Below are 21,835 nucleotides of genomic sequence, written 5' to 3' on the forward strand. Positions count from 1 at the left end.
GCGCGCGCATACGTTCTACGTCATCATTGTGTACAAACACAAAAAGGGTCTGGCTGTTCTCCAAACCAACGAGTGTGGAGCATGGATGTATAATGGTGTGGAGCGGTGTGGAGGGGGAGTGGGCTATCATATGGCGTTATATTTGTGCCTCTATCCTGAGCACGCAATGAAACATGTTGAGCATAGAAAATGCTATTGAGCGCGCACTTGAACACTTTTGAGAACAGAGAAATATATTTTCTCTCATAAAACTCCTGCTCCGTGCGCAGGCAGACCGCTGCACGCGCTCTCTCTCCCTCGCTCGCTCGACCTCTCCAGCCTGTGCGCGCTCAACTTTGCCTGCGCGCGCTCAACTTTGCCTGCGCGCGCTCGCTCAAATTGTCACAGCGTTACAAATGTGCCACAAAACCAACCAATCGGAGAACTCGAGAAGGTCAATTCTGATTGGCTGGCCGTCTCCAATCATATCTGAGATGAGAGAAGAGAGGGATTTTCATCTTCGGTTGCCATCAGGCTGTTGGCGTTCCTATTATCGTTGACATTTACAGGACATGACAGACTCGAACGAAGAGATTACTACGCCACAGTGTCAGGTGAGTTATACATTTCTAGTTTTCTGATATCACGTTATTGTTTGTAATACCTTTGACGAAACCTTTTATCCGATCGTTTCAGATAAGGGCGAGTTTGCTAGCCGGCAACATAGCTATATGGATAGTTTAAGCAAACAGCTAACAAACCGTAGCCTAATATTAGCGCTAGTATTAGACAAATATTGTCAATATAAATTGCCATTTATACCCATCTGCGCCAGCCGGTAATATTTACCTTATAGAACATTCAGTGATTTTCGCGCCATTGATCTTGTGCGAAGCAACGCCTGTTGTTTATTGCGGTTCCTAATAGAGAGAGAGAGAGAGACACTTTGCACATAACTCACGGTAGCGATCTTTCATGCAATCTGCACATACTAGATGTCATATGAACGCTGAGAGTCCACAGATTCTATTGGTATACGTTTCATCACTCTGCGATAAAAACGCACTCTTAACCCTGTGTTCTAGTATCATAAATAAAAGAACATTGTACCTTGACCACATCATTATATTTTCGTTTTGCTTAAAAAAATTCAAAAAATCAATGTTGTTTTCTTAAGTCCAGTAGTCACATCGCTGACATGATTAAATTAAAATATGAACTTGGACTTGAACAAGACTTGGTTTGTAATAGCATTGGAAAATATATATAGCCAACATGTACTATTTAGATTTTTTGTGCAACACTTGATTGTTATAAATAAATATAAAACATATAATTTATTCCACAGATCTTTTCCAGGATATTTCAAACCAAACTTCCGTCGTGGTAAAAAGAGGTGTTTGACTGCCACCAAGCATCTTGTTAAGACAACAAGTAAAACAACTGCTTTACATTTTTATCTGTTGCCAAAAAATATCGCCCACACACCGTTGCCAACTGAGGAGCTTGAACTCCTCCAGACAGGCATGGGAAGACAAACACTGACTCTTCCTGAAGATGGTGATCACACAGAGGTATCGTTTGTCAGTTCATTTGTTTGACTTATCATTAAAGTCAATTATTGTACTTCAGCGTATTGTCACCATCAATGTTTTTCTCTCTCTCTCTCTCAAGATTTTAAGGCTCCTGGCTGACACATTTCCAAAAATGGAGGGTCTATGTGGAGGATGGCTCTTGCATAAGGCTACAGGTTTGTGGGATTTTGTTTTGTTGAGTTTTTTTTTATTACTGTATTACTTGTTGGTGTGCATGAACCCTTCTGAGGTATTGATTACTTGTTGTAAGCATTAGAGGTGGCAGAATGACAAAACATGTTCTCTCTCTTTCTCTCAATTAAGGTGGCAGTGGAAGACGAAAGCTCACTGTCATTCCACCAGAAGCAGAGGGGTATTCTGTCAAAGCTCTGCGAGCTATGTCAGCAGGTGGCAAAGCCACTTTTTACATAGTACCACTTCAGGAGACATTGGACACCGCTCCACTGCCTCCTGACTCGCACTGCTTTGCAAAAATGCCAAAGAAGACATGTTTCCAATGTCATGAAGTGATGCCTTTGCAGATGCTTGCAGTACACATTAGGACATGCAGTGGAAAACTGTCCTCTGATGAGACTGTTGAGGAGGTGAGAGCAAATTCTTTTTGTATTTGGTAAATTGCCTTTAGAAAAAGACGAGGAAAATATAAATTGTTCATTGAAATAAATGACTTTTTTGTTAATCTGCAGTCCTCTGATGAATTGTGTATCGTGGCGAACGCTTGCAAGGTACAGTAGAACAGCACACAACTAAACTGCACAATCAGTTTAGTTTAGTGTTTCAGCTGTTTGTAACATGGAGCATATTTCTTTCAAACTTTAGGTGGTGTGTCCAATTTGCACCAAAGAATTCCCAGACGATGAAATCACAGTCCATGCTAGTCTATGTGGAGAGAGGTGATCTGTCTTATTCTGCTCTTTGTATCATAAACATTATATTTGATAGATGTACCACCTGTAGAATGTCTACATATTCAGTGTTTTAAACTGCATATTGTTTGTGCAGCTTTGAATGTACAGGGACTCCTGCATCAGAGAACAATAGTCCAAGTACAGCTGCTCAACCTCCAGTATGCAAACCAAAAAGGTACGTTTTATTAAGATGACCTTTGCATGAGTTTATATCAAATACAGAATAAATAATGAGCACCATCATGCAATCCACATGCTTTAATGTCTCCCCCAAAAGCTAGCTCTCAAATTATTTTAACAGGCTATTCAAAACATAGCACATGGTGCACTCTTTTCTAATTACGCCATTTGATAGCCCTTTCTTTCCCAAATATTGTTCAGCATAATAATAGGACAGTTATATGGCAATAATGGATACAAAATGTTTGGAAAATTGGGATAGTCTTATATTTTCTCTGTCCTCTTCCTTAAGCACGGAAGATGTATTGCGCTTACTTGAACACCAAGTTGACAACACAACAGAGTTCAAACTGTGTGTGGACAGAGACGGCCTTCCAGACAGGGGCATTCTCCAGTGGAAACGAAAAAAAGCTGCATCTCCTGCCAGTGCTCTTAAGGTGGTCTACATAGGAGAGGCAGGCATTGACACTGGAGCAATAAGGAAAGAGTTTTTGACTGGTAAGTTCATTTAACTGTTTTGTTTTGATATTAAACAAAACCAAAGGATCATTGCTTATTTGCTTTTTTTCTGTAAGACATGGTTTCAGGTATTGAAAACAGATTCTTTGAAGGAACTGGGAGCCAGGGGAAAAATCCTAAGTACTCTTTGACAGACCTTGATAATGACAACTTCAGGTTGGTAACATACTGTTTTTGTACACGTTGTCATTTATGTAAGGAGTTTTTTTACAAAGACTTTCTCTACCTTGCACACAGAACTATTGGTGAAATAATGTCAGTAAGCATCGCACAAGGTGGCCCACCTCCTGCCTTTCTGAGAGCGTGGTGCTACAACTTCCTCTGCACAGGAGAGGTGGACATTCATTCACTTTCAAAGGAGGATGTTTCTGATATAGAATCCGGTCTTCTCATCAGCAAGGTGAGTACTCTGTTGAGCATTGTTAGATATGAATTAGATATATGTTTTAACACCTATTGTAAATCTGTCCTTTATTTCAATGTTGCACATTCTCAGGTCGAAGATTCTGCAGATGAGCAGTCTCTGATGTTGTGGGCTGATGAAATTGTCAGCTGTGGATATACAAGCCAGCTCAAACTGGACAATAAACACAGCATCATTCGGTAAGAGTTGTACAATATTAATTTTACAATGTTTATTTTTCAAACCAGTGTGTAATTTCTTTCTGCTTTTCTTCAAAGAGCAATTGTCTTACATTCCACAACAAGACTGATTCCAATGCTGCAGCAACTCAGAAAGGGCATGGAGCTGTATGGCCTGGTGGATCAGATGGCTAGAAACCCTGAAGCTTGTCACTCCTTATTTGTTCCAGGGAAGATCACCAAGGTAAGAATTTTAACTGCCACTATTTATTTATTTTTAGACTCTATTCTTCTTTTGTATTGTACTTTTCATTCTGTATTGCCTTAATAGCTTTGGTTTGAACACTTGCAAGATATTAAACTAAATCTGCATTCACTCTCTTTATAGCCTGATGCAGATTTCATCATGATGAACTGCCAGCCACGTTTTAGCGAAAAAGGGACGTCTAAGGAGAGAACTGAGAGGAAGGTGATCAACTTCCTGCAAGATTTCTTGCAGGAAGTTGAAATGTCAGGTATGATATACTGTAGAAGGCAGTACACATATGAATGAATGCTTTACTGATTTGAATGTACTGAGTACATACCTAATAAATGTTCTTGGATATTTGCTTTTCTTAATTTGTGTTATTTAAAATATACATCCGTCACAGATGGGGAGACAGACAGTGCAGCTGGTGACAAGGAGCCTCTTGCAGTGCCACACGTGCTCCAGTGGATGACAGGGCAGGCCCACATCCCCATCCTCCCTGATGAAAAGAGACATTTCAAAATAACATGCAAATTTGACCATGACTGCAGGGAGCGGCTAGGAGATCACTTCATTTGTTACCCAATTGTGAGTGCGTGCACTAAAACTGTGACTTTTCCAGTAAAGCATCTCAGCACTTACACTGACTTTAGAAGAATCATGGGTGAAGCAGTGAGATATGGTGGTGGATTCCACAGAGTTTAAAACAACTAGCTCTACTCAAACTAAGGCAAGAGCTGAGTGCATATATGTTTAAATATATTTGTTAATGTTTGATGAAGTCATGCTTTTATTAGTTGGGAAAGCATACATTGTTACAAAGTTTTTTAACAAAACATCAGACAAGCAGAAAGGCAAATAAGGACCAATGATTGGGCTCTGTGTATTCTCAACAGATATCTGTTAAACAAGGTTGTTGTAATCAGCTAATGTGTCAGTTTAAGAGTTCACGTTCAATTGTCATTGTACACACTGTGCAAGAATCGTGTGTACAAGTCACGGCCATGTGACTGAGAATGTTCCAGAGGATCAACAGTTCTCTGAAGTTCTTCTAGGTCTTCGTCATCCAGGGGGCACACAACTTCAGGAACCACAACTGCCCCGTTTGAGTCTTCTTGCAGTATGGTACTCTCCCAGTTGATGCCTGGGTCTTGAAGTTCCTAAGGATCCAGGAAAACAATTATAATACGTTTAGTACATGATGTATTTTCATACACTTATGTAACGTGTGATTTTAAAAAATAAACATGTTACATAAAGGTGATTTTGTTTACTCAAAGTTGTATTATTCTAGAAATACTAGTTATTGAACAGGTTGCTGTTTCCAATAATGTTATACATCTGTCAGATATGCCTCTCATCACTCAATGCAACAGAACTGTAAGGTTTGTAGATGGAAAAAAATTGAATTACAGCATATCTATGCACAATTGAAGACAGAAGCTCACATTGATTCAGACCTTTTAACCATGTTGTTTAGAAATAAATATTTCAAAAAAAATGTTTGGCTTTCATGCTCCAATGTCCAATTGGCATTGATGTCTATTATGTCTCAAAACTAGATATATCTGCCTGCCACACACCTTTGCAACTCAATTGTTTTTTTAAATATATTTAATGGGAACTCTATAACTGTTACCTCAAGTCTCTCCCCTTCGTCTAGATCTTGTAGATGTCCCATACACCACAGCTGTTCAGGAGTGAGACCTCCATCTGTCCTTAGAGGATGATTATTCCATCCTTGGATAAAGGCGTCAAGGTCTGCTCGAAGTCGAGGGACAAAGATGTAGTGCACACCAAAGAGGTGAACCACATCAGAGATATCAAGCAGACCATCTTCCTCCAGAGAGTGAAGAACATCATGGTACTTGCTGCTGACTGCAACCCAGACGTCACGCCAAAGTCGCTCTATCCTAGAATTGCATTTTAATTGATTTACTTGGATTTATACAGCTATTTGTGCTTTCATTGAACAACCAAACTGCTACAGTTACTAATAATTATACAGTCAACATTTCAAGACAAAAACACAACTAACCTCTGATTGTGGACACTCTTTCCAGAGATAAAGCTGGCTCTTCCTGTGCCCCGTGTGGCAAACATGTATTGTGCGATGTCCACGTTTTCGACTCCCTGATCCGCCCTTACCCTAAGATCAAAATACATTTTAATAATAAATAATTGAATAATTAATTTAACAAGGTTTACTTTAACTTCAGTAGATGAAATGAAAGATATTGTAGCTAGTATATTTGTGTAAAAAAACATCCACTTTTTGTTTTGTCAGGGCAAAATACCTTGATGGTAAGCCATGAAGCTGGGTTGATCTCAGGAAGAATGAGTATGCAGTTGATGCTCTGTTATTTGTTGCAGCATCCAAGTACATGATCTGCATAGAAACCAGATGAAATCATTTACATCTGCTTTCAGCTATGGCTAGCCTTAGAGCTTTTAGTGTTGTATTATACCATAAAAGAAAGATCGGCACGTCCTAAATCTTTACACATAGTTTCATTTCATTTCAACAGAACCATCAACAGGATTTGGTATTTCAATTATTATATAGGTAATTTTCAAAAATATCAACTTGGTATATTTTACATACTAAAATGCAGCTTGATTTATTACAGCTTCCTCAGATATATTTTCTTTAAGGCAATACATTATTGCTCCCTTAAGATGCTTTGTATTAAAAAAGTATAACCAGATTGGATAATAATAATTGGATCTAAACAGGAATCATTACCTTCTAGCTCAATAATTATTCCAAGGAGCAGGAGAAAAAATATACACTTTTTGATCAAACTAACGATAAGAACTACATGTCTTAAGCAGCAGATTATGATTCCATGCATAGGTCAGCTATGTCGTCGTGTGGATGTTGAGATCTTCATACAATATCCATTTTAAGCTCTAATTATACAATCAAAACAATCTCCATCAAGCTAATAAAATTGATGATTCCCCCCCTAGACATGTTTTAAGATGTGTATAACATAATCTATAAATATGCAAATAAGTGTTATTTCAGAAGTATAACTGCTGGTCACAAGAGGCTTTGTACTTTAAGCTGCATTTTTTTAACAATAATAAGCAACAACACATTAATTACCTTCCTTGAGTAGCCATCCACTCCACCAAAGACCACAATATTGTACCTGTTCAAAAGGGAAAAAGGTTACTATATAACTAAGGTTGTTCTTATTATATACTCCCAACATTCACTGTGTAGGTAATTGCATAAACAGGATATTTTACTCTACCTTATCAGTTTATGATTTGTGTCAATGTGGACCAGGGAGAGAGGGCCTCGCACGGAATAACTTCTTCGCACAACACACCCTAGTTCTGTGATCCGTCTGAAGATCCCAGCAGCATCAACCCGATGCATAGAGGCCATCATTCTCCACCACTGAACACGGAGGCCCATTGAAACCAAATGGCCTTGAACCATTCGATAACCAGCATTTGGCATCTGACTTTTAATACCTAAAATTACGTTGTCAAGTTCTTGGTCAGTCATTGTGCTGTATAATCCTCTTATAGACAAGCCAAATTCTTGCATTCTCCTGTAAACCGTTCTTCTTGAAACGCAGAGGCATTTTGCAATGCAGGAGACTGGCAGATGTGTATTCAGCAAATATGTTTGTTTTTCTCTCTCTATCACAATTTTGGGTTGACCAGAACCTGGACCAACTTCTGTTTCCTGTTCTACAATGGGCATAGACCTTGCGTTAATTTCCAACCGGACAACATGATGTAGGTTTCGTATTGCTTCTGTAATCTCTGATACACCTCCTATCTGCTCATGGAACGATTCAAACATAATCAGCTCATGGCGAGTCAGGAACTCCAAATAATCCACATTTAGTGGTTGCTGGTTCAAGGCTGATTGCAGTTTGGTGAGAAGTCTTTCCATCAACTGCTGTCTCAATATGTCCTGTTGGACAGACAGAGCTCAGATTAGTTAAGAAGAGGGACTCGTTGTTAGTCATATAGGTGACTGATAACGAGCTATGAGATGTGGAAGCTAGTAATAACGTTACATTTACCCCTTATATAATATCAAATAATAATTAGTTTGATAAAGTTTATCCACAAAACAAGTTAAATTATCTCCTTAAAATTACATCTACTCCTCCCTCCTTAAAAATGTCAGAACCTATAAATATGCAAATATGTTTCATTTCACAAGTTTAACTGCAACACGATGCCTCCTAGTTCACTGTAAAGTCAATTCTCAGTATTTGTGCACCAGAGGCTTTATATTTCAACATCCAAATCTTATTTTCAATGAGCACAAAGCAACACTTTCAGCAGATTAATATGAAGCCTCTCTCTCTCATCATCTGAGAGCTCAAAATCTGAATCTCCCTGAACTATCTGGTACAGAAAAAGTCTGCTTCAGTTCCGTCTCCTGCAACAATATTGAGTCATTAAGTCCAGGAAGATGGTCCTGACGTCCACTAGAATGGACATTTATAAAAGGGCTGTTATTTGAAAACTTGAATTATTTAATTGCTTTCAGAACTAATTATATAGTTCCTCACATGTTAATAAACAAGAATATATATGATTTTCATGGTAAAAATTACAATTATTCAACAATATTTGACTTCTCTTCCTGATTCTATAACATTTTGTTTTTGGTATGCCAGCCATTTTGGATGAAAAGAAAGAGGGACTTCCCAGCATGCAATTTTAACCAATGACACATCACTGGAAAGACCAGGATGTCCTCTGTACAGTACATCAGGGATTGATAGAGTAGCTCAAAAGAGTAAAAGGAGATGCGTGTTAACAAAATGTCCACTACAGAGGACATTTTCAATGGGCTGGGTCCCAGGAGACAACCAAATCAAAAACGACTTACATGTGGCCTTGCTGTGACATTTTGTTGCTGTTCATTCGACATTGTCGGATGTTGTGGCCAGCTGGGATTGCTAGAGAAGGATGAGTCAAACTTTAGTTACTCACACAACAGCCGATGTCTCAAGATAAGAAGACATATAGGCTAATGTTAATCCTACAGCCCTATAATACAGAAGAAAAAAAAAGCATTTCTGAAATATGAGTCAATAATTACAAGAACAAATCTACTATAATCAGTCATCTTTTTATTTTTTATATAAACAACATATAGCTATGTTGCCGGCTAGCAGACTCACCCTTATCTGAGACGATCGGATAAAAGGTTTCGTCAAAGGTATTACAAACAATAACGTGATATCAGAAAACCAGAAATGTATAACTCACCTGACACTGTGGCGTAGTAATCTCTTCGTTCGAGTCTGTCATGTCCTGTAAATGTCAACGATAATAGGAACGCCAACAGCCTGATGGCAACCGAACATGAAAATCCCTCTCTTCTCTCATCTCAGATATGATTGGAGACGGCCAGCCAATCAGAATTGACCTTCTCGAGTTCTCCGATTGGTTGGTTTTGTGGCACATTTGTAACGCTGTGACAATTTGAGCGAGCGCGCAGGCAAAGTTGAGCGCGCGCAGGCAAAGTTGAGCGCGCACAGGCTGGAGAGGTCGAGCGAGCGAGGGAGAGAGAGCGCGTGCAGCGGTCTGCCTGCGCACGGAGCAGGAGTTTTATGAGAGAAAATATATTTCTCTGTGCTCAAAAGTGTTCAAGTGCGCGCTCAATAGCATTTTCTATGCTCAACATGTTTCATTGCGTGCTCAGGATAGAGGCACAAATATAACGCCATACTATGAAGCCCTCAAACAGCGCCCGTGTCTCAATTCAGGGGCTGCACCCTTCGGAGTACGCAGAGTACGCGGAGTACGCGGAGTACGCGGAGTACACAGCCTACGCGGTCCACGGAGAACCCAGCCCACGTAGACCGGGTAGGCTGGACCGAGCGGCCTACGAAATGAGACGGTCTAGTTTACGGAGGGCTTCGTATTTACGTCACATGATACGCGCTGTTCGGCTGCGCTGCTTCAGCAGCCTGCTAGCAAATTAGCTTACAAGCTAGCTGAGCTGAAAAGGATCCAGAAACTTTACTTTTACATTTTTTGGAGATCACCGTCGGCGATGAATTAAAGAGGACCATGGCCAGGTAAATAAGATGAAGCTGTTCCTTTAGCCCCCAGTAATGTTACATTGGTAAGTTAACAAGTAAATTATAGGCCTAGCTGATGTAATTTAATCATATTATTTCATATTTAAAATAAGTCTTAATTTTTCTGTAGCCTACTAATAAAACAATGTTTTTTTAAATGAACAAAAGCATGTTGTATAGATTGATTGTTAACAATATTAGTGCTCTAATCTTAATAGCTGTGATTATAAGTTTATATTCTCCCTTTTCCCCTAAACCTGCCCAGATGATGTCCCACTGACCCCAGGTCAGCACCTCCAGGTCCAGCAGCACCGTGACACCCCGCTCTGCTGAAATACACAATGAAACATTTTTTATGACCTATTTTTTGTATTAATAAAATTAAACTGAAGACAGTTTAATGACCTAGAGATATCCTATTTTTCCACTGCTTATGTACACATGTTAAATAATGGTTAAAACCTCAGTAAATGAAATTAACAATGTGTTTAACAATTACAATGTAATATTGTATTTTCATCTTATCACAAAGTGGAGGTAAGAATATATCCATCCTCTCTCTGCAGCTTCATGTCTTCTATTATTATAACTTTCATAATTGAGACAGAGGAAATCAATCATGTTATTTAACATCATCAGCTGTAAAACAAATATCAGCAAAAGTGTGTTTATCAAGTTGTTTATTTGTATTATATGTGCAGCAAGTACTGTATATAGAAGCAGCTGTTTGTGGAATCAGACAGACTCAAGATATAATCGTTAAATATCTATTAAAAGAAAGGACACGTACAAAATCTCATTCTGAAACTAAGGCCCAATCCCAAACCACTCCCTCGACCCTACCCCTCCTTGACGGAGTGAACTCCGTCTGTAGCCACACTTGCAGCTCAACGAGGCTCCCTCCTGTCAGGTGGAGGGAGTAAATAGAGCGGCAAGCTTTGGGACGGCCTCCCCTCTCTCCGGCAGAAACAGGAAATGCCGTAACTGTATGTAACAACGGTTTCAAATCAGCTTCTCTTTGACAAAAAATGTAAATTAATAACTCAAATAAAACTCCAAACATATTTAATTGTTTTACTTTTTTGGAAAGCTCTTTTAGTTTTAAATCTGATGTTTATAAGCTTCTTAGTTTTTGCAACAGTCTGTAAATATACACAACTTTATAATAAAATGTACACATTTACCTTTTTCTAGACTAAACACAGGTATGATCCTAAGTTAAAACATATGAGGTTATCATGAGGTTGTAAACATTGCAGTTTATCAGTGGATGTTTGCTGGAACTACTTGTTAACAGCTTGTTTCCTGACGGACACACACAGCGTGACTCCGGTCAGCTAGAGACCGGTCTCAAGTCAGCACCGCTGCAGACTCGCTGTTTGAGGGCTTGATAGCCCACTCCCCCCTCCACACCGCTCCACACTCGTTGGTTTGGAACAGCCCTCAATATGGCGGACCCTCCGCGTGAACGCGCAAACGGAGGGGTAGGGGTAGGGTGTAGGGGGGCGGTTTGGGAATACCAACCGTTGATCGTCTGGATTGTTTCACGGCCGGGGTCAAGTTGTGTTCTCTGGATGAACTGAGCAGGCAGAGCCGCATATCGGCATTGCAACCACAACCTCACACACTGGTACTGATTGTGCATCAAAGTGTTCCTATCCAGCCAAATATACCAAAAGATGAATGTAAACGACAGAAGAAGCGATCGAAATGTGTATTTCCTGGTTATTCGACAAAGGCCACGCCCCTGATACATCTGCCTACCGTTATAGAATATCACCAGTTGTTCGTCCCACATTTTATTCGGTAACACCTCCACCTCCATCTGTGCCTGCCACAAGATTAAGATACACCTCGGTACAAAGGCCTCCACCACAGCCATCACCACCAAGGACCAGAGGACCAGCATCACTAGAGCGGCCTCCACCTCCATCTGTGCCTGCCACAAGATTAAGATACACCTCGGTACAAAGGCCTCCACCACAGCCATCACGATCAACCCAGCCAGCAAAGAAGTCTCGCCTAGCACACCTACCTCCCTCCAACACAGCCACCAGCAGCCCATGTACCATCACCCCCACCTACACAGCAGCCAGACCCACTGTCTTGGAAGACAGACAAAGACCATGGCACTGCTCCCCCTGTCTTTTCATTTATAATGAATAGTTGGTTGAGAAAGTTCTGATATTGTCAGGGTTCGTACGGTCATTAAAAACCTGGAAAAGTCATGGAATGCAATATTTTTCCCAAAGTTTTGGAAAAGTCATGGAAATATAACTAAAGTCGCATCAAATATAATTAATATGTTATCTAATTGCCAAAATAGTAATACTATAATGATAATAAATACTGTATTGTATAATGAAACGTAAAATGGCAACTGTGGCAGTATTTTGCTGGTGAGAGATGTTTACAATCACGCCCTCTAGTCTACAGGAGCTACTATTTGATATAAAGCTGCCAAGATGCCAGGGAAGTGCAGTTTCAACAATGTATGGCTTCTAAAGGATAAGTACCAATTGTGGTTATCAAAAGACATTGACCCAAGACGTGCAATATGCAAACTGTTGTAACATATTCAATATTTCGAATATGGGCGAGGCATGCTAGCCACATGGAAAATGAGGTAGGTCATGGAAAAGTCATTGAAAATCATTGGTGAAAAAGTGTATGAACCCTGTATTGTAGATATTGAGATTTTACAGTTTCTTATGTTAACATAAATAGTTGGTTGTAAAAAGAAGTTGTAATGCTCAATTTGTATTTGTACACATCACATGAACCTCAGTAGGGAATATGAAGTCATGAATCAGTCCTGATGTAACTTTTCTGTGGTGAAAGTAGAGTGATAGAACTATTTTACTCCAAATTTTAATTTACACATTTTCCAACAACACATTTATATAGGCCCATAGTGTAATTCATATATTTCACTACTTTTGTGAACCAAAGACTTTGGTAAACCAAATCTGAAACAACAAAAAAAATGGATCACATGAGTACAGCAAAAATCGGATTTCTAAGCTAAGTATCTCATAAGACAGTGCTCTAAGGTGAGTGACATTGCATTTCTAGCAAGACCAGAGTCTGAACATTTTGATATGTAACACCATGCCATGTTATAAGAAGTACATTTAAAAAGGTGATTTAAAGAGACATCTACAAATTGAGAAAATACCCTTCTGTTCACACTCCAGAGGTTTAAGGAAATGGGTAAGGCGATTTTATTTTAAAAGACAATGGAGGCAGGTTATATTGATTGATATATTTATTATATTGAAAGGCAAATTAATACATAGTCCCCAGAATCTGGAATAATGTACAATTCACAGCCTCACAATGTCAGGAACTTTTCATCTACAGATTGCTTTGGTCTGGCTTTGCTCTTCACTGATTGGTTACAGAAACTTTGAACTCAAACGGACCTTCCCGTTTATTCAACGGACCTCCCCGTTTATTCGGGCGTATTTTCACACGAATAAACGGACCTCCCCGTTTATAGGAAAATACGCCCGAATAAACGCGCGAATCATGGCGCAAATGGCTTTCCATAGAGTCCCAGTAGCTTCACGGAGCAGCTAGCAGAGAGACTAGAAGCTAGCAGCAGCAGTCAATTGACAGAGCCGTCACTCAATGTGACCACGCCCTAATTTATGCAAAAACTTTAAGACCTAATATAAATAAAAGGGTCGTGTTAGAAAACAATTCACTCACAGATCCATAATCATGAAGGTGGAATCTTACTTCATTCATTTAAACCAATATCTTTCTTGATTCTTTGTACAGTATGAAAAAAGTGCTGAAGTTCACTGCTGTGAGGAGTCCAGTTCTGTCTCTCACTCTGGTCCAGCCTGTCTGCATCACCTGGACACCTTAAACAAACAGATATATATGTAAAGTACCATTTATACAAACAATATAACTGATTCTCTTCTGTTGAACATGTTGGATTGTGTATTGTCCGAGTCAGGGTCCTTTTTATTTTACTGTAACTTTGGAAGTTGTGTTACCAATGCTTACTGTTTATTTGATACCCATTTGGTAATGCAATTAATAAAAACAACAAGGTTTGGGTTCGTTCTTCAGATGACTGTGACGTTGACGTGTAAGCTCAATAATGAACTCCAGCTCAACCAACCATATTGTAATATCTAAGTAATCATCTTGAAATATGACAATAAATAATAAAATAAATTGTAATATACACATCTTATTGTGAGGTTGATTTCACATACACTACTTTGAGATTAGCTTGCCACTTTAAAACAAGTCATTCAGTCTCTGGTTTTGTCACATCTTGAGTACTGTCCGGTCATATGGCCTCAGCAGCAAAAACACATATATAGAAATTACAATTAGCTCAAAACAAGGCTGCCAGACTAGCTCTCCACTGTTCGAAGCGCACTCATATTGGAGTTATGCATAGAAACCTATCATGGCTTCCGGTTGAGAAACGTCTGCAATCTCATGTTATCACTTTTCTAAAAAATGTCCAATTTAGCAAAAGACCACTGTATTTTTATGATCAAATAGTTTACACAAGAGACGAGCATGACCATAGGACTAGACAAGCTACATCAGACCATCTAATGGCACCTAAACCCAGGAACAATCTTCTGAAATCTTCTGTGTCTTATAGAGCTATAAAGGAATGGAACTCATTGCCAAACTACCTTGCTGAAATAGAGTCCAGAGCGTCTTTCAAGAAGAGATTGAAGGGCCATCTACTAATGACCATGTACCCTTGTAAACCCTAATTGAATTTGATCTCATGCTTTGTACTGGTGGGTGTCTTGTGCACTCATCCTTGGCTGAGATTGATATTGAGAGTGGATGACATTGTGGATGATGTTGGAGATTGTTGATGATATTGGTGATGTTCTTAATGTTGTTAATGATGTCAAGACTTATGTCCTGAATGTTGCTGTATTATTGTTGTAATGTTTTAAGTGTCAGACCCCAGGAAGAGTAGCTTTTGTCAAGTGCAAAAGCTACTAGGGATCCTTAATAAACATAAACATAAATTATTTTAAGTGTGGTTTAAAGTAAACTTATATAAAGTTATTTGGTTGAGCCAAGTAACCCAGGTGGATGCAATCAGGTAATTAGGACAGCGCCTCTGTTTTTAGATGGGGTTTGTGGCCATGCTGTAGGCCTGACGTTTAAAATAAATGATCAAATCTTATTTGTTAAGATGAATGTTTCATTTAAAAGGTTTTTATTTATTTGTTTAAGGAGGGACCCCAGAGCCAAGGGCAGGCCGAGTAGACCGCCTTCTCCCGCCGCAGGCAGGATCAAACTCTCGGTCCTGCAGCTTCCCCGGTGAATTCCCCACAAATTAGTATGAATAATCTTAAAAAAGAACAGGATATTGAGCCATGATGCCTGTTTTTAAATTGCAGAAACATTCAGAATGCATGACGATTCCTTCAAAGGTTTTGTAATAGACCCCTCTTAATTTATAAAGTAATAATAATAAATGTGAATGATTGAGCTCATTAGTGGCCTGACTGGCCCTCCTAATTTTGTCTAAAAAGAGTCAATGATGATCATTGTGAAGGGGTGTCCAGCCCATATCAATAACATACCAAACTACAGGCTCATGTTATCATGTTATAGTAGGCCTACCTTAGATGAACCTGTTTGAAACCTTAATGACACCATGATGTGATTATTTATATCTTAACACCTGTAACAACTATATTTAGATGTTCATAAATATCTACATGTATGTACAAATACATGTGTAGCAGTTAGACAAACATAATAAATAGATCTCATTACAAGTATTAAAAGTAAGCAGAGGACATCAAACCAACCGAGACCCGTCTGTCCACCGCATCTACGCACTGTACAACTATGGAAAGCCATTTGCGCACGTAGTTTTGCGCGAATTAACGGGGAGAATGCACAAGGTCAGGAACTTTTCATCTACAGATTGCTTTGGTCTGGCTTTGCTCTTCACTGATTGGTTACTGAAACTTTGAACTTAAACGGACCTCCCCGTTTATTCGCGCGTAGTTTCGCGCGAATAAACGGACCTCCCTGTTAATTCGGCTCCACCGTTCCCGGAAATGCATCCACGGAGGAGCCGATGCATCAGTGTATCCTCAGTTATAGCTCCTCCAGAGAGCCTCCTTGACGCTCGATCCTCGGTCCTCGGTGTGCATTTAGAGAAATGAGATGTCCTTCAAAATGGCGCGCTGAAATTCATTTCCGGGTCACTACCGGAGGACCGAGGAGTCGAGGAGGGGAAATTTGAGTCTTGAGAAACCTCTCATGGCTGCTTCTCAGGTCGATTATTTTTATTTCCTCGCTCCTCGGTATCACCGGAAATTGATTTGTCCGCGCCATCTTGAGTATCGTCCCATGGCGCTTATTTCTGCCGGAGGATCGATAATGGAGGAACAATAATCGAGGAACCACCAGACCATCCTCCGGAGAAATCCTCAGACACTCGCCCCGCCCCCTTACTGTGTATCGCTCACTGATTGGACGATGCAGTGCATGCACTGATCTGATGATTCTTGACATGAGAGCCGTTTCCCAGCGGAGTGAAGAAAACACATGAAACTCACGAGTCTCTCCTCAGTCTATACTGTGTTTTGTTTCAATTAATGTATCATATAGTTACAAATATGTGATATATCTGAACAACTAAGTGGGCAAAAATTATTTTATTCATTTATTGGAAACATTTTCGTGATCGCTTTTTTCGTTTTACATTTTAAGAATGGCGTTTGTCTTTTTTGAGAATGAGTCCTTATTTTATTTAATGTATTTCGGTTTACAACAGATGATACAAATGTTTGTGTCAGTAGAGGCGGGGGTGTTTGTGAAAACACCGGGGACAGAGCTGGCTGCTGCCAGACGAACAGCTGTGCGGCTTCATCACTTCACGTGATGCTCCGGAAGAAAGGACGTCCCATTGCTCTTAAAACTCATTTCCCTGCTTCTCGTGGTTTCCTTGCGTCTCTCCATGCTTCCCTGGTGGAAGGGACCAAACGCAGGTAAACGATGCAAGGATTCAATTTAATCGACCTGAGATGCAGCCCTCATTGCCTTTCCTCCGGAGCGTCACGTGAAATGATGTCTGTTTGTGATGACTCCGCACAGCTGATCGTCTGACAGCAGCCAACTCTGCTCCTCAGGTCAATTAAATGGAATCATATATTTAATTTCTTCCATCAAACTTTAAAAATGGCAAACAGCATGTTTTTAAAGATTTAATCTTTTAAGAAACGAAATATAAACTTTGAACAAAAGGGTTTAAACAAACGTTATTAATGCAAATAAACTTGAAACATAAACCTATTTGTCATTTCATTTACAAAGTCGTACAATATATACCATGTGCTACTGTCTAGGATTAAGTATGATGAGACTTTTCAGCCCGTGACCCCCAAAATAACAGTGCCAGAGACTGGCGACCCCCGAAGGGATAGTGATCTCCAGTGTGCTGGGCAGTGTGGCGGCCGAGGGCACCACCGGAGGAGAGGCGAGCGATGACAGCAGCATCACTGATGTAACTTGTTTTATTTAAAGGCAGTAAAACATTTGTTTATTGATAGAAGTTCTTTAACTTCTATCAATAAACAAATGTTTTACAACGTTTCACAGGAAATGCTTTTATTTTGAAGTGCAATTATGTGTCCTCCTCTGACACCTTCCTGTTGTTATACAAATTGAATACGGGCATGTCGAGTGCATTTTCTCCATCTTCCACCGTTCTTGTTGGAAACTATTTAATGAATATAAAGTAAAAGTTCAGTTTTGATAAGACTGCGCTTGGTTCTTCATTCGAACCTTCTATTACACAACATGTTGGTGCCGAAACCAGGGATGTCAAGACTTAAGACTTTGAACTGTGTCGTAGTTGGAAGCTAACCGGCTAATGCTAGCTGTTGAAATGACGGAGTGCTACGAACGAATGAGACAGAAGCGGGGAACAATACGAGCCTCGACAACGAAGCTGATTACTCGTATAGAAGAGGAGGTGAACAAAGATGAACCAGACTCTGATAGACTCCGTGAAATGCTGACGTTATTGACGAACAAGGAAGAAAGTTTATTAGACTTAGACAAAGGAATTTACCTTTCGCAAAGCCACGCCCCCCCTTGGTTACTGTTGCTAGTCCGACAAGCTGAGAGCCAGATGCGTTAAACAAAGCCATAATGGAGGGTCTCCGTAACGTCGGAGTCGCCTTAACAGACTCATTTTGGAGCAATAACGCAGCAATATCCTCCAGGTCCCGACAAAAGGGGCTACAATACGCTATGGAGGGTTATATCCACAGTATAATTATTAGAAAAGAGGGAGGCACAACATCAATAGAGGCACTTGCATACAGGTCGCAGTGCAAGAGTGAAAAACCACATGAGCTGTATGTCAAATTCGACGGAATTATTATTATTATTTTGGAATAAAACAATACAATCACAAGAGGCATTAAATGTTGTAGTTTGTCTAAAGTTAACTACCGTTTCCTTGGTGGCTTTCTGCATCCACCTTGTTGTTCCTTTGTGGGGGTCGGGGTGCCCACTTGTGCAGCAGGATTAGGGAAGTCGGCAGTAGGCTTTCCATTAACAAAATGCTACAAAGATTAAAGAAAAATATAAATGAATGATTGCCTGTTGGCTTTCTTGTTTGTACTTTGACCACAGGTAGACTAATAACGGAGCTCAGCTGGTCAGACATTATTATGCATCAAGTGATGGTCAAAACGACCTAGAAGCAAACAGCTTACAGCTGTAGTCGTGTGACTTTAGCTAACGTTAGTTAGTGAAATTAGTTAATTAAATTAGTTAGTTAATTTGTGAATGTAATCTTTGCTAGCTATCTAGCTAGCTACGTTAGCACGTATTTACCTTGGAGCAAACGTATTTGTGTTTGTTGATATTCGCCATATTCAGCTGGGCATGGGGTCTGCCGCATTTCTTTATCCACTGGCGGCATCTCTCCTCTCGGGTTTTGGGTTTAGGAAACGGGTAAAATATCACCCCCCCCCTCTAAGCTTATGGGATATCTGCTATCCGATTTGGAAAGACCATAAGCACAACGCTTCACCATTTTCGCAATGAATTTGAACGCTAAGCTTGTCGGACTTCCACAGGGAGCCGCGCACGTGATCAAATATGATTGGACAACGGGCATTTAGGGGCGTGGCTTTGCAAAAGGTCAATTGAGGATGAAACGCCGACGGACGATCTGGAGGCAGAGATTGAAAACACTCAGGAATACCAGGATCGCATTATCACATGGAAATCCCGGGTCACCAGATACATTCAGAAGGCGCGGGACTCTGTGACTGCGGGTGAGCGATGCGAGTGCACCTTCAGTCAGATTACTGCATAAACAGACTGTTAAACTGCCCAAATTAGTAATAGAAAAATACGGTGGAGAAATAAGCCAGTGGCAAGAATTCTGGTCCCAATATGAAACGGCTATTCATGACAACGATGCACTGTGTAAGACGGAGAAGTTCACTTACCTGAGATCCTATGTGACTGAAGCAGCAGCAAGAGCTGTGGCAGGACTGGCCATGACAGATGATAATTATGATGCAGCAATACAATTGCTTCAGAACCGCTTTGGAAGAAAGGACATTGTAGTAAGTGCACACATGTCCGAATTGCTAAACTTGACTCCTGTGAGAAAATCATCGGATGTTGCAGCTCTCAGACAACTGTACGATGAATGTGAAATACAAATTCGGAGTCTAGAATCCTTAGGGGTACACAGTGACACAGATGGCTGCCTGCTATGCCCAGTTCTACTACAGCGCATACCAGAAGACATAGCATTAGACTACACATGCATTTCAGACTCCAGTGGCGAATGGAGGGTGCCTGAACTCATCCTGTTTCTTCAGAATGAAGTCCAGAGCAGAGAGAGAGCCCTTCAGCTCACCAGACCGGGTAACACTAAAAAGGATTTTCTGCCAAATATCAGAACTGGTAAGCCACACACCCTTACTGAAAACAAACCTAAAAGTTGGAATGTGCCATCAGCGACTGCATTGCACACAGCAAGTAATAACTACCAGACATGTGTATATTGTGACAGTGCCAACCATAAACCAGAACATTGTCCAGACAATTCTGTTGCTGCTCGCAAAGAAACTGCGAAAACTGGGAAGATGCTATGTGTGCCTTGGCCCAAAACACATCGCAAAATTCTGCAAAGTCAAGGGTGTTTCATGTGCCTTGTGTAGTCGCAGACATCACCAGTCAGTTTGTGATCAAAGTGAAGCTAAACCAGATGCTGACAGTGGAAGTACTGATGCTGTTTTATCCACTGTGTCAAGCACACTTCAAATTAAAGCTAATGTCCAGAACACAGTCCTGCTCCAGACAGTCAAGGCGTGGACAGAGGGCCCAGCAGGGAGATAAATCATACGCTGTCTGTTGGATGGAGGCAGCCAGAGAAGCTTCGTTCATGAGAATGTAGTTAAAGCACTAAGACTACCAGTGGTAAGGCAGGAGACGCTACATCTTCACACTTTGAGCCACCTCTCTAATAATAGTACAGCGCAACGTTGTGAAAGTGTCCCTAAAAAAATTGTGGAATTCACAGCAAGGAATAGAGATCAAAGCAGTGTAAAACCCTCAAGTGTGCAGTGCTGTGATAAAAGTGCCAGGCGAACCAATCCAAAACGAATTAAAGAAAAAGGGTCTGCAGCTTGCTGATTTTCCACTGGAAGGCGCTGATGATCCAGAACTGTCTGTGTTAATAGGAGCAGACCATTACTGGAAAGTAGTGACAGGCAAGGTCCAGAGGATAACAGAATTGCTGGTAGCTGTAGAAAGCAGCTTTGGATGGGCTTTGCAAGGGCCACTAACAACCTCAGGTGTCACCGAAGCCACTTGTATGCACATAAGTCTAGAAGAGGACACTCAGATCTCCAAACAGCTACACGCTTTCTGGGAGGTGGAGTCACTGGGCATCGTTAATGAAAAAACCCAGAGCCCAGAGTAAACAGAGGCTCTTCAAAATTTCGAACAGACTGTAAAATACAAAGATGGCTGCCATCAAGTTGAGTTGCCATGGCGACCAGAGAGAGACAAGATCTCCCAAACAACTTCAGAGTAGCAAAGGGGAGGTTTGAAGGTCCTAAAACAGATGTGACCCTGTAGACAAGGTTCAATGATGTCATACAGGATTACCTGCAGCAGGGCATCTGTGAGGATGTACCAGTGAACACATCAGCAGGAGAGCAACCGGAGGCTGTGAAATGCCACATCATGCTGTGATCCGAGAAGATAAAGCAACAACTAAACTAAGAATTGTGTTTGATGCATCATCGCATGAAGAGGGTTGCCCCTCACTAAATGGCTCTTTTCTGACAGGCCCAAACCTTAACCCAAATCTGTTAGATGTACTCATTAAGCTCAGACTCCATCAGAAAGCCTTTACTGCAGATATGACCAAGGCTTTACTGCAGGTAGCTCTAGCAGAAAGGGATAAAGAGTCTCTCTATGTTGATGATTTCATTTCCAGCTCATGGGATGTGGATGAAGCCTTTTCAGTTACTACAACAGCAAAGGAGATTCTGTCTCACGCCGGCATGAACCTGTGCAAATGGGTGACACATTCACCAGATCTGAGAGCCAAGTGGACAGAAAGTGGAGTGGAGCACACAACAGAAACAGCCAATTGTGGAAATGTACTGAAGGTGTTAGGGTTAGTATGGAAAGTAGAGATGGATCATTTTGTATTAAAAAGGCAAAGAAAATACAAAGAGAAGT

At 40.5% G+C, this 21,835-nt stretch overlaps 2 protein-coding genes and 1 long non-coding RNA gene across 6 annotated transcripts; 2 read left to right on the forward strand and 1 right to left on the reverse strand.

The window, feature by feature from the left end:
• Nucleotides 1–176: 176 nt before the first annotated feature.
• On the forward strand, nucleotides 177–4,718 carry LOC307015960 (uncharacterized protein; the record flags this gene model as incomplete). Of its 4 annotated transcripts, none has more annotated exons than XM_079644965.1 (14): nucleotides 177–593; nucleotides 1,328–1,553; nucleotides 1,654–1,729; nucleotides 1,878–2,158; nucleotides 2,261–2,299; nucleotides 2,394–2,467; nucleotides 2,577–2,657; nucleotides 2,955–3,160; nucleotides 3,238–3,337; nucleotides 3,419–3,581; nucleotides 3,678–3,784; nucleotides 3,863–4,007; nucleotides 4,152–4,278; nucleotides 4,417–4,718. In XM_079644965.1, the coding sequence occupies exons 2-14, from the start codon at nucleotides 1,506–1,508 to the stop codon at nucleotides 4,716–4,718; spliced, it is 1,749 nt and encodes a 582-aa protein (XP_079501091.1). In that variant the 5' UTR covers nucleotides 177–593; nucleotides 1,328–1,505. The 4 variants fall into 4 exon arrangements, with proteins under 4 accessions (XP_079501091.1, XP_079501092.1, XP_079501090.1 ...); XM_079644964.1 differs by lacking the exon at nucleotides 177–593 and having other exon boundaries at nucleotides 601–1,553; nucleotides 4,152–4,232; nucleotides 4,267–4,278; nucleotides 4,417–4,619; XM_079644966.1 differs by lacking the exon at nucleotides 1,328–1,553.
• A 235-nt stretch (nucleotides 4,719–4,953) lies between these two features.
• LOC307015962 (uncharacterized protein) lies at nucleotides 4,954–9,403 on the reverse strand. The gene is made up of 8 exons (XM_079644971.1): nucleotides 9,270–9,403; nucleotides 8,887–8,956; nucleotides 7,277–7,953; nucleotides 7,126–7,171; nucleotides 6,311–6,402; nucleotides 6,052–6,162; nucleotides 5,653–5,926; nucleotides 4,954–5,173 (listed from the first exon to the last, which is right to left on the reverse strand). Exons 2-8 carry the CDS (start codon nucleotides 8,926–8,928, stop codon nucleotides 4,967–4,969), a joined length of 1,449 nt encoding a protein of 482 aa, XP_079501097.1. The 5' UTR covers nucleotides 8,929–8,956; nucleotides 9,270–9,403; the 3' UTR covers nucleotides 4,954–4,966.
• A 33-nt stretch (nucleotides 9,404–9,436) lies between these two features.
• On the forward strand, nucleotides 9,437–11,151 carry LOC307015966. The gene is made up of 2 exons (XR_013801691.1): nucleotides 9,437–10,084; nucleotides 10,353–11,151. It is a non-coding gene; the product is annotated as an uncharacterized lncRNA (long non-coding RNA).
• Nucleotides 11,152–21,835: the final 10,684 nt, after the last annotated feature.

Source organism: Notothenia rossii (assembly GCF_949606895.1).
Source record: "Notothenia rossii genome assembly, chromosome: 8".
Taxonomy (NCBI): Eukaryota; Metazoa; Chordata; class Actinopteri; order Perciformes; family Nototheniidae; genus Notothenia; species Notothenia rossii.

Bases quoted from the DNA above. Each gene is read 5' to 3' on its own strand.
- LOC307015962 (XM_079644971.1), bottom strand. From the start codon at position 8,928: ATGTCGAATGAACAGCAACAAAATGTCACAGCAAGGCCACAT. The intron at 7,954-8,886 runs GTAAGTCGTTTT...TCTGTCCAACAG, and splicing joins ATGTCACAGCAAGGCCACAT to GACATATTGAGACAGCAGTT. The intron at 5,927-6,051 runs GTTAGTTGTGTT...ATGCAATTCTAG, and splicing joins AAGAGTGTCCACAATCAGAG to GATAGAGCGACTTTGGCGTG.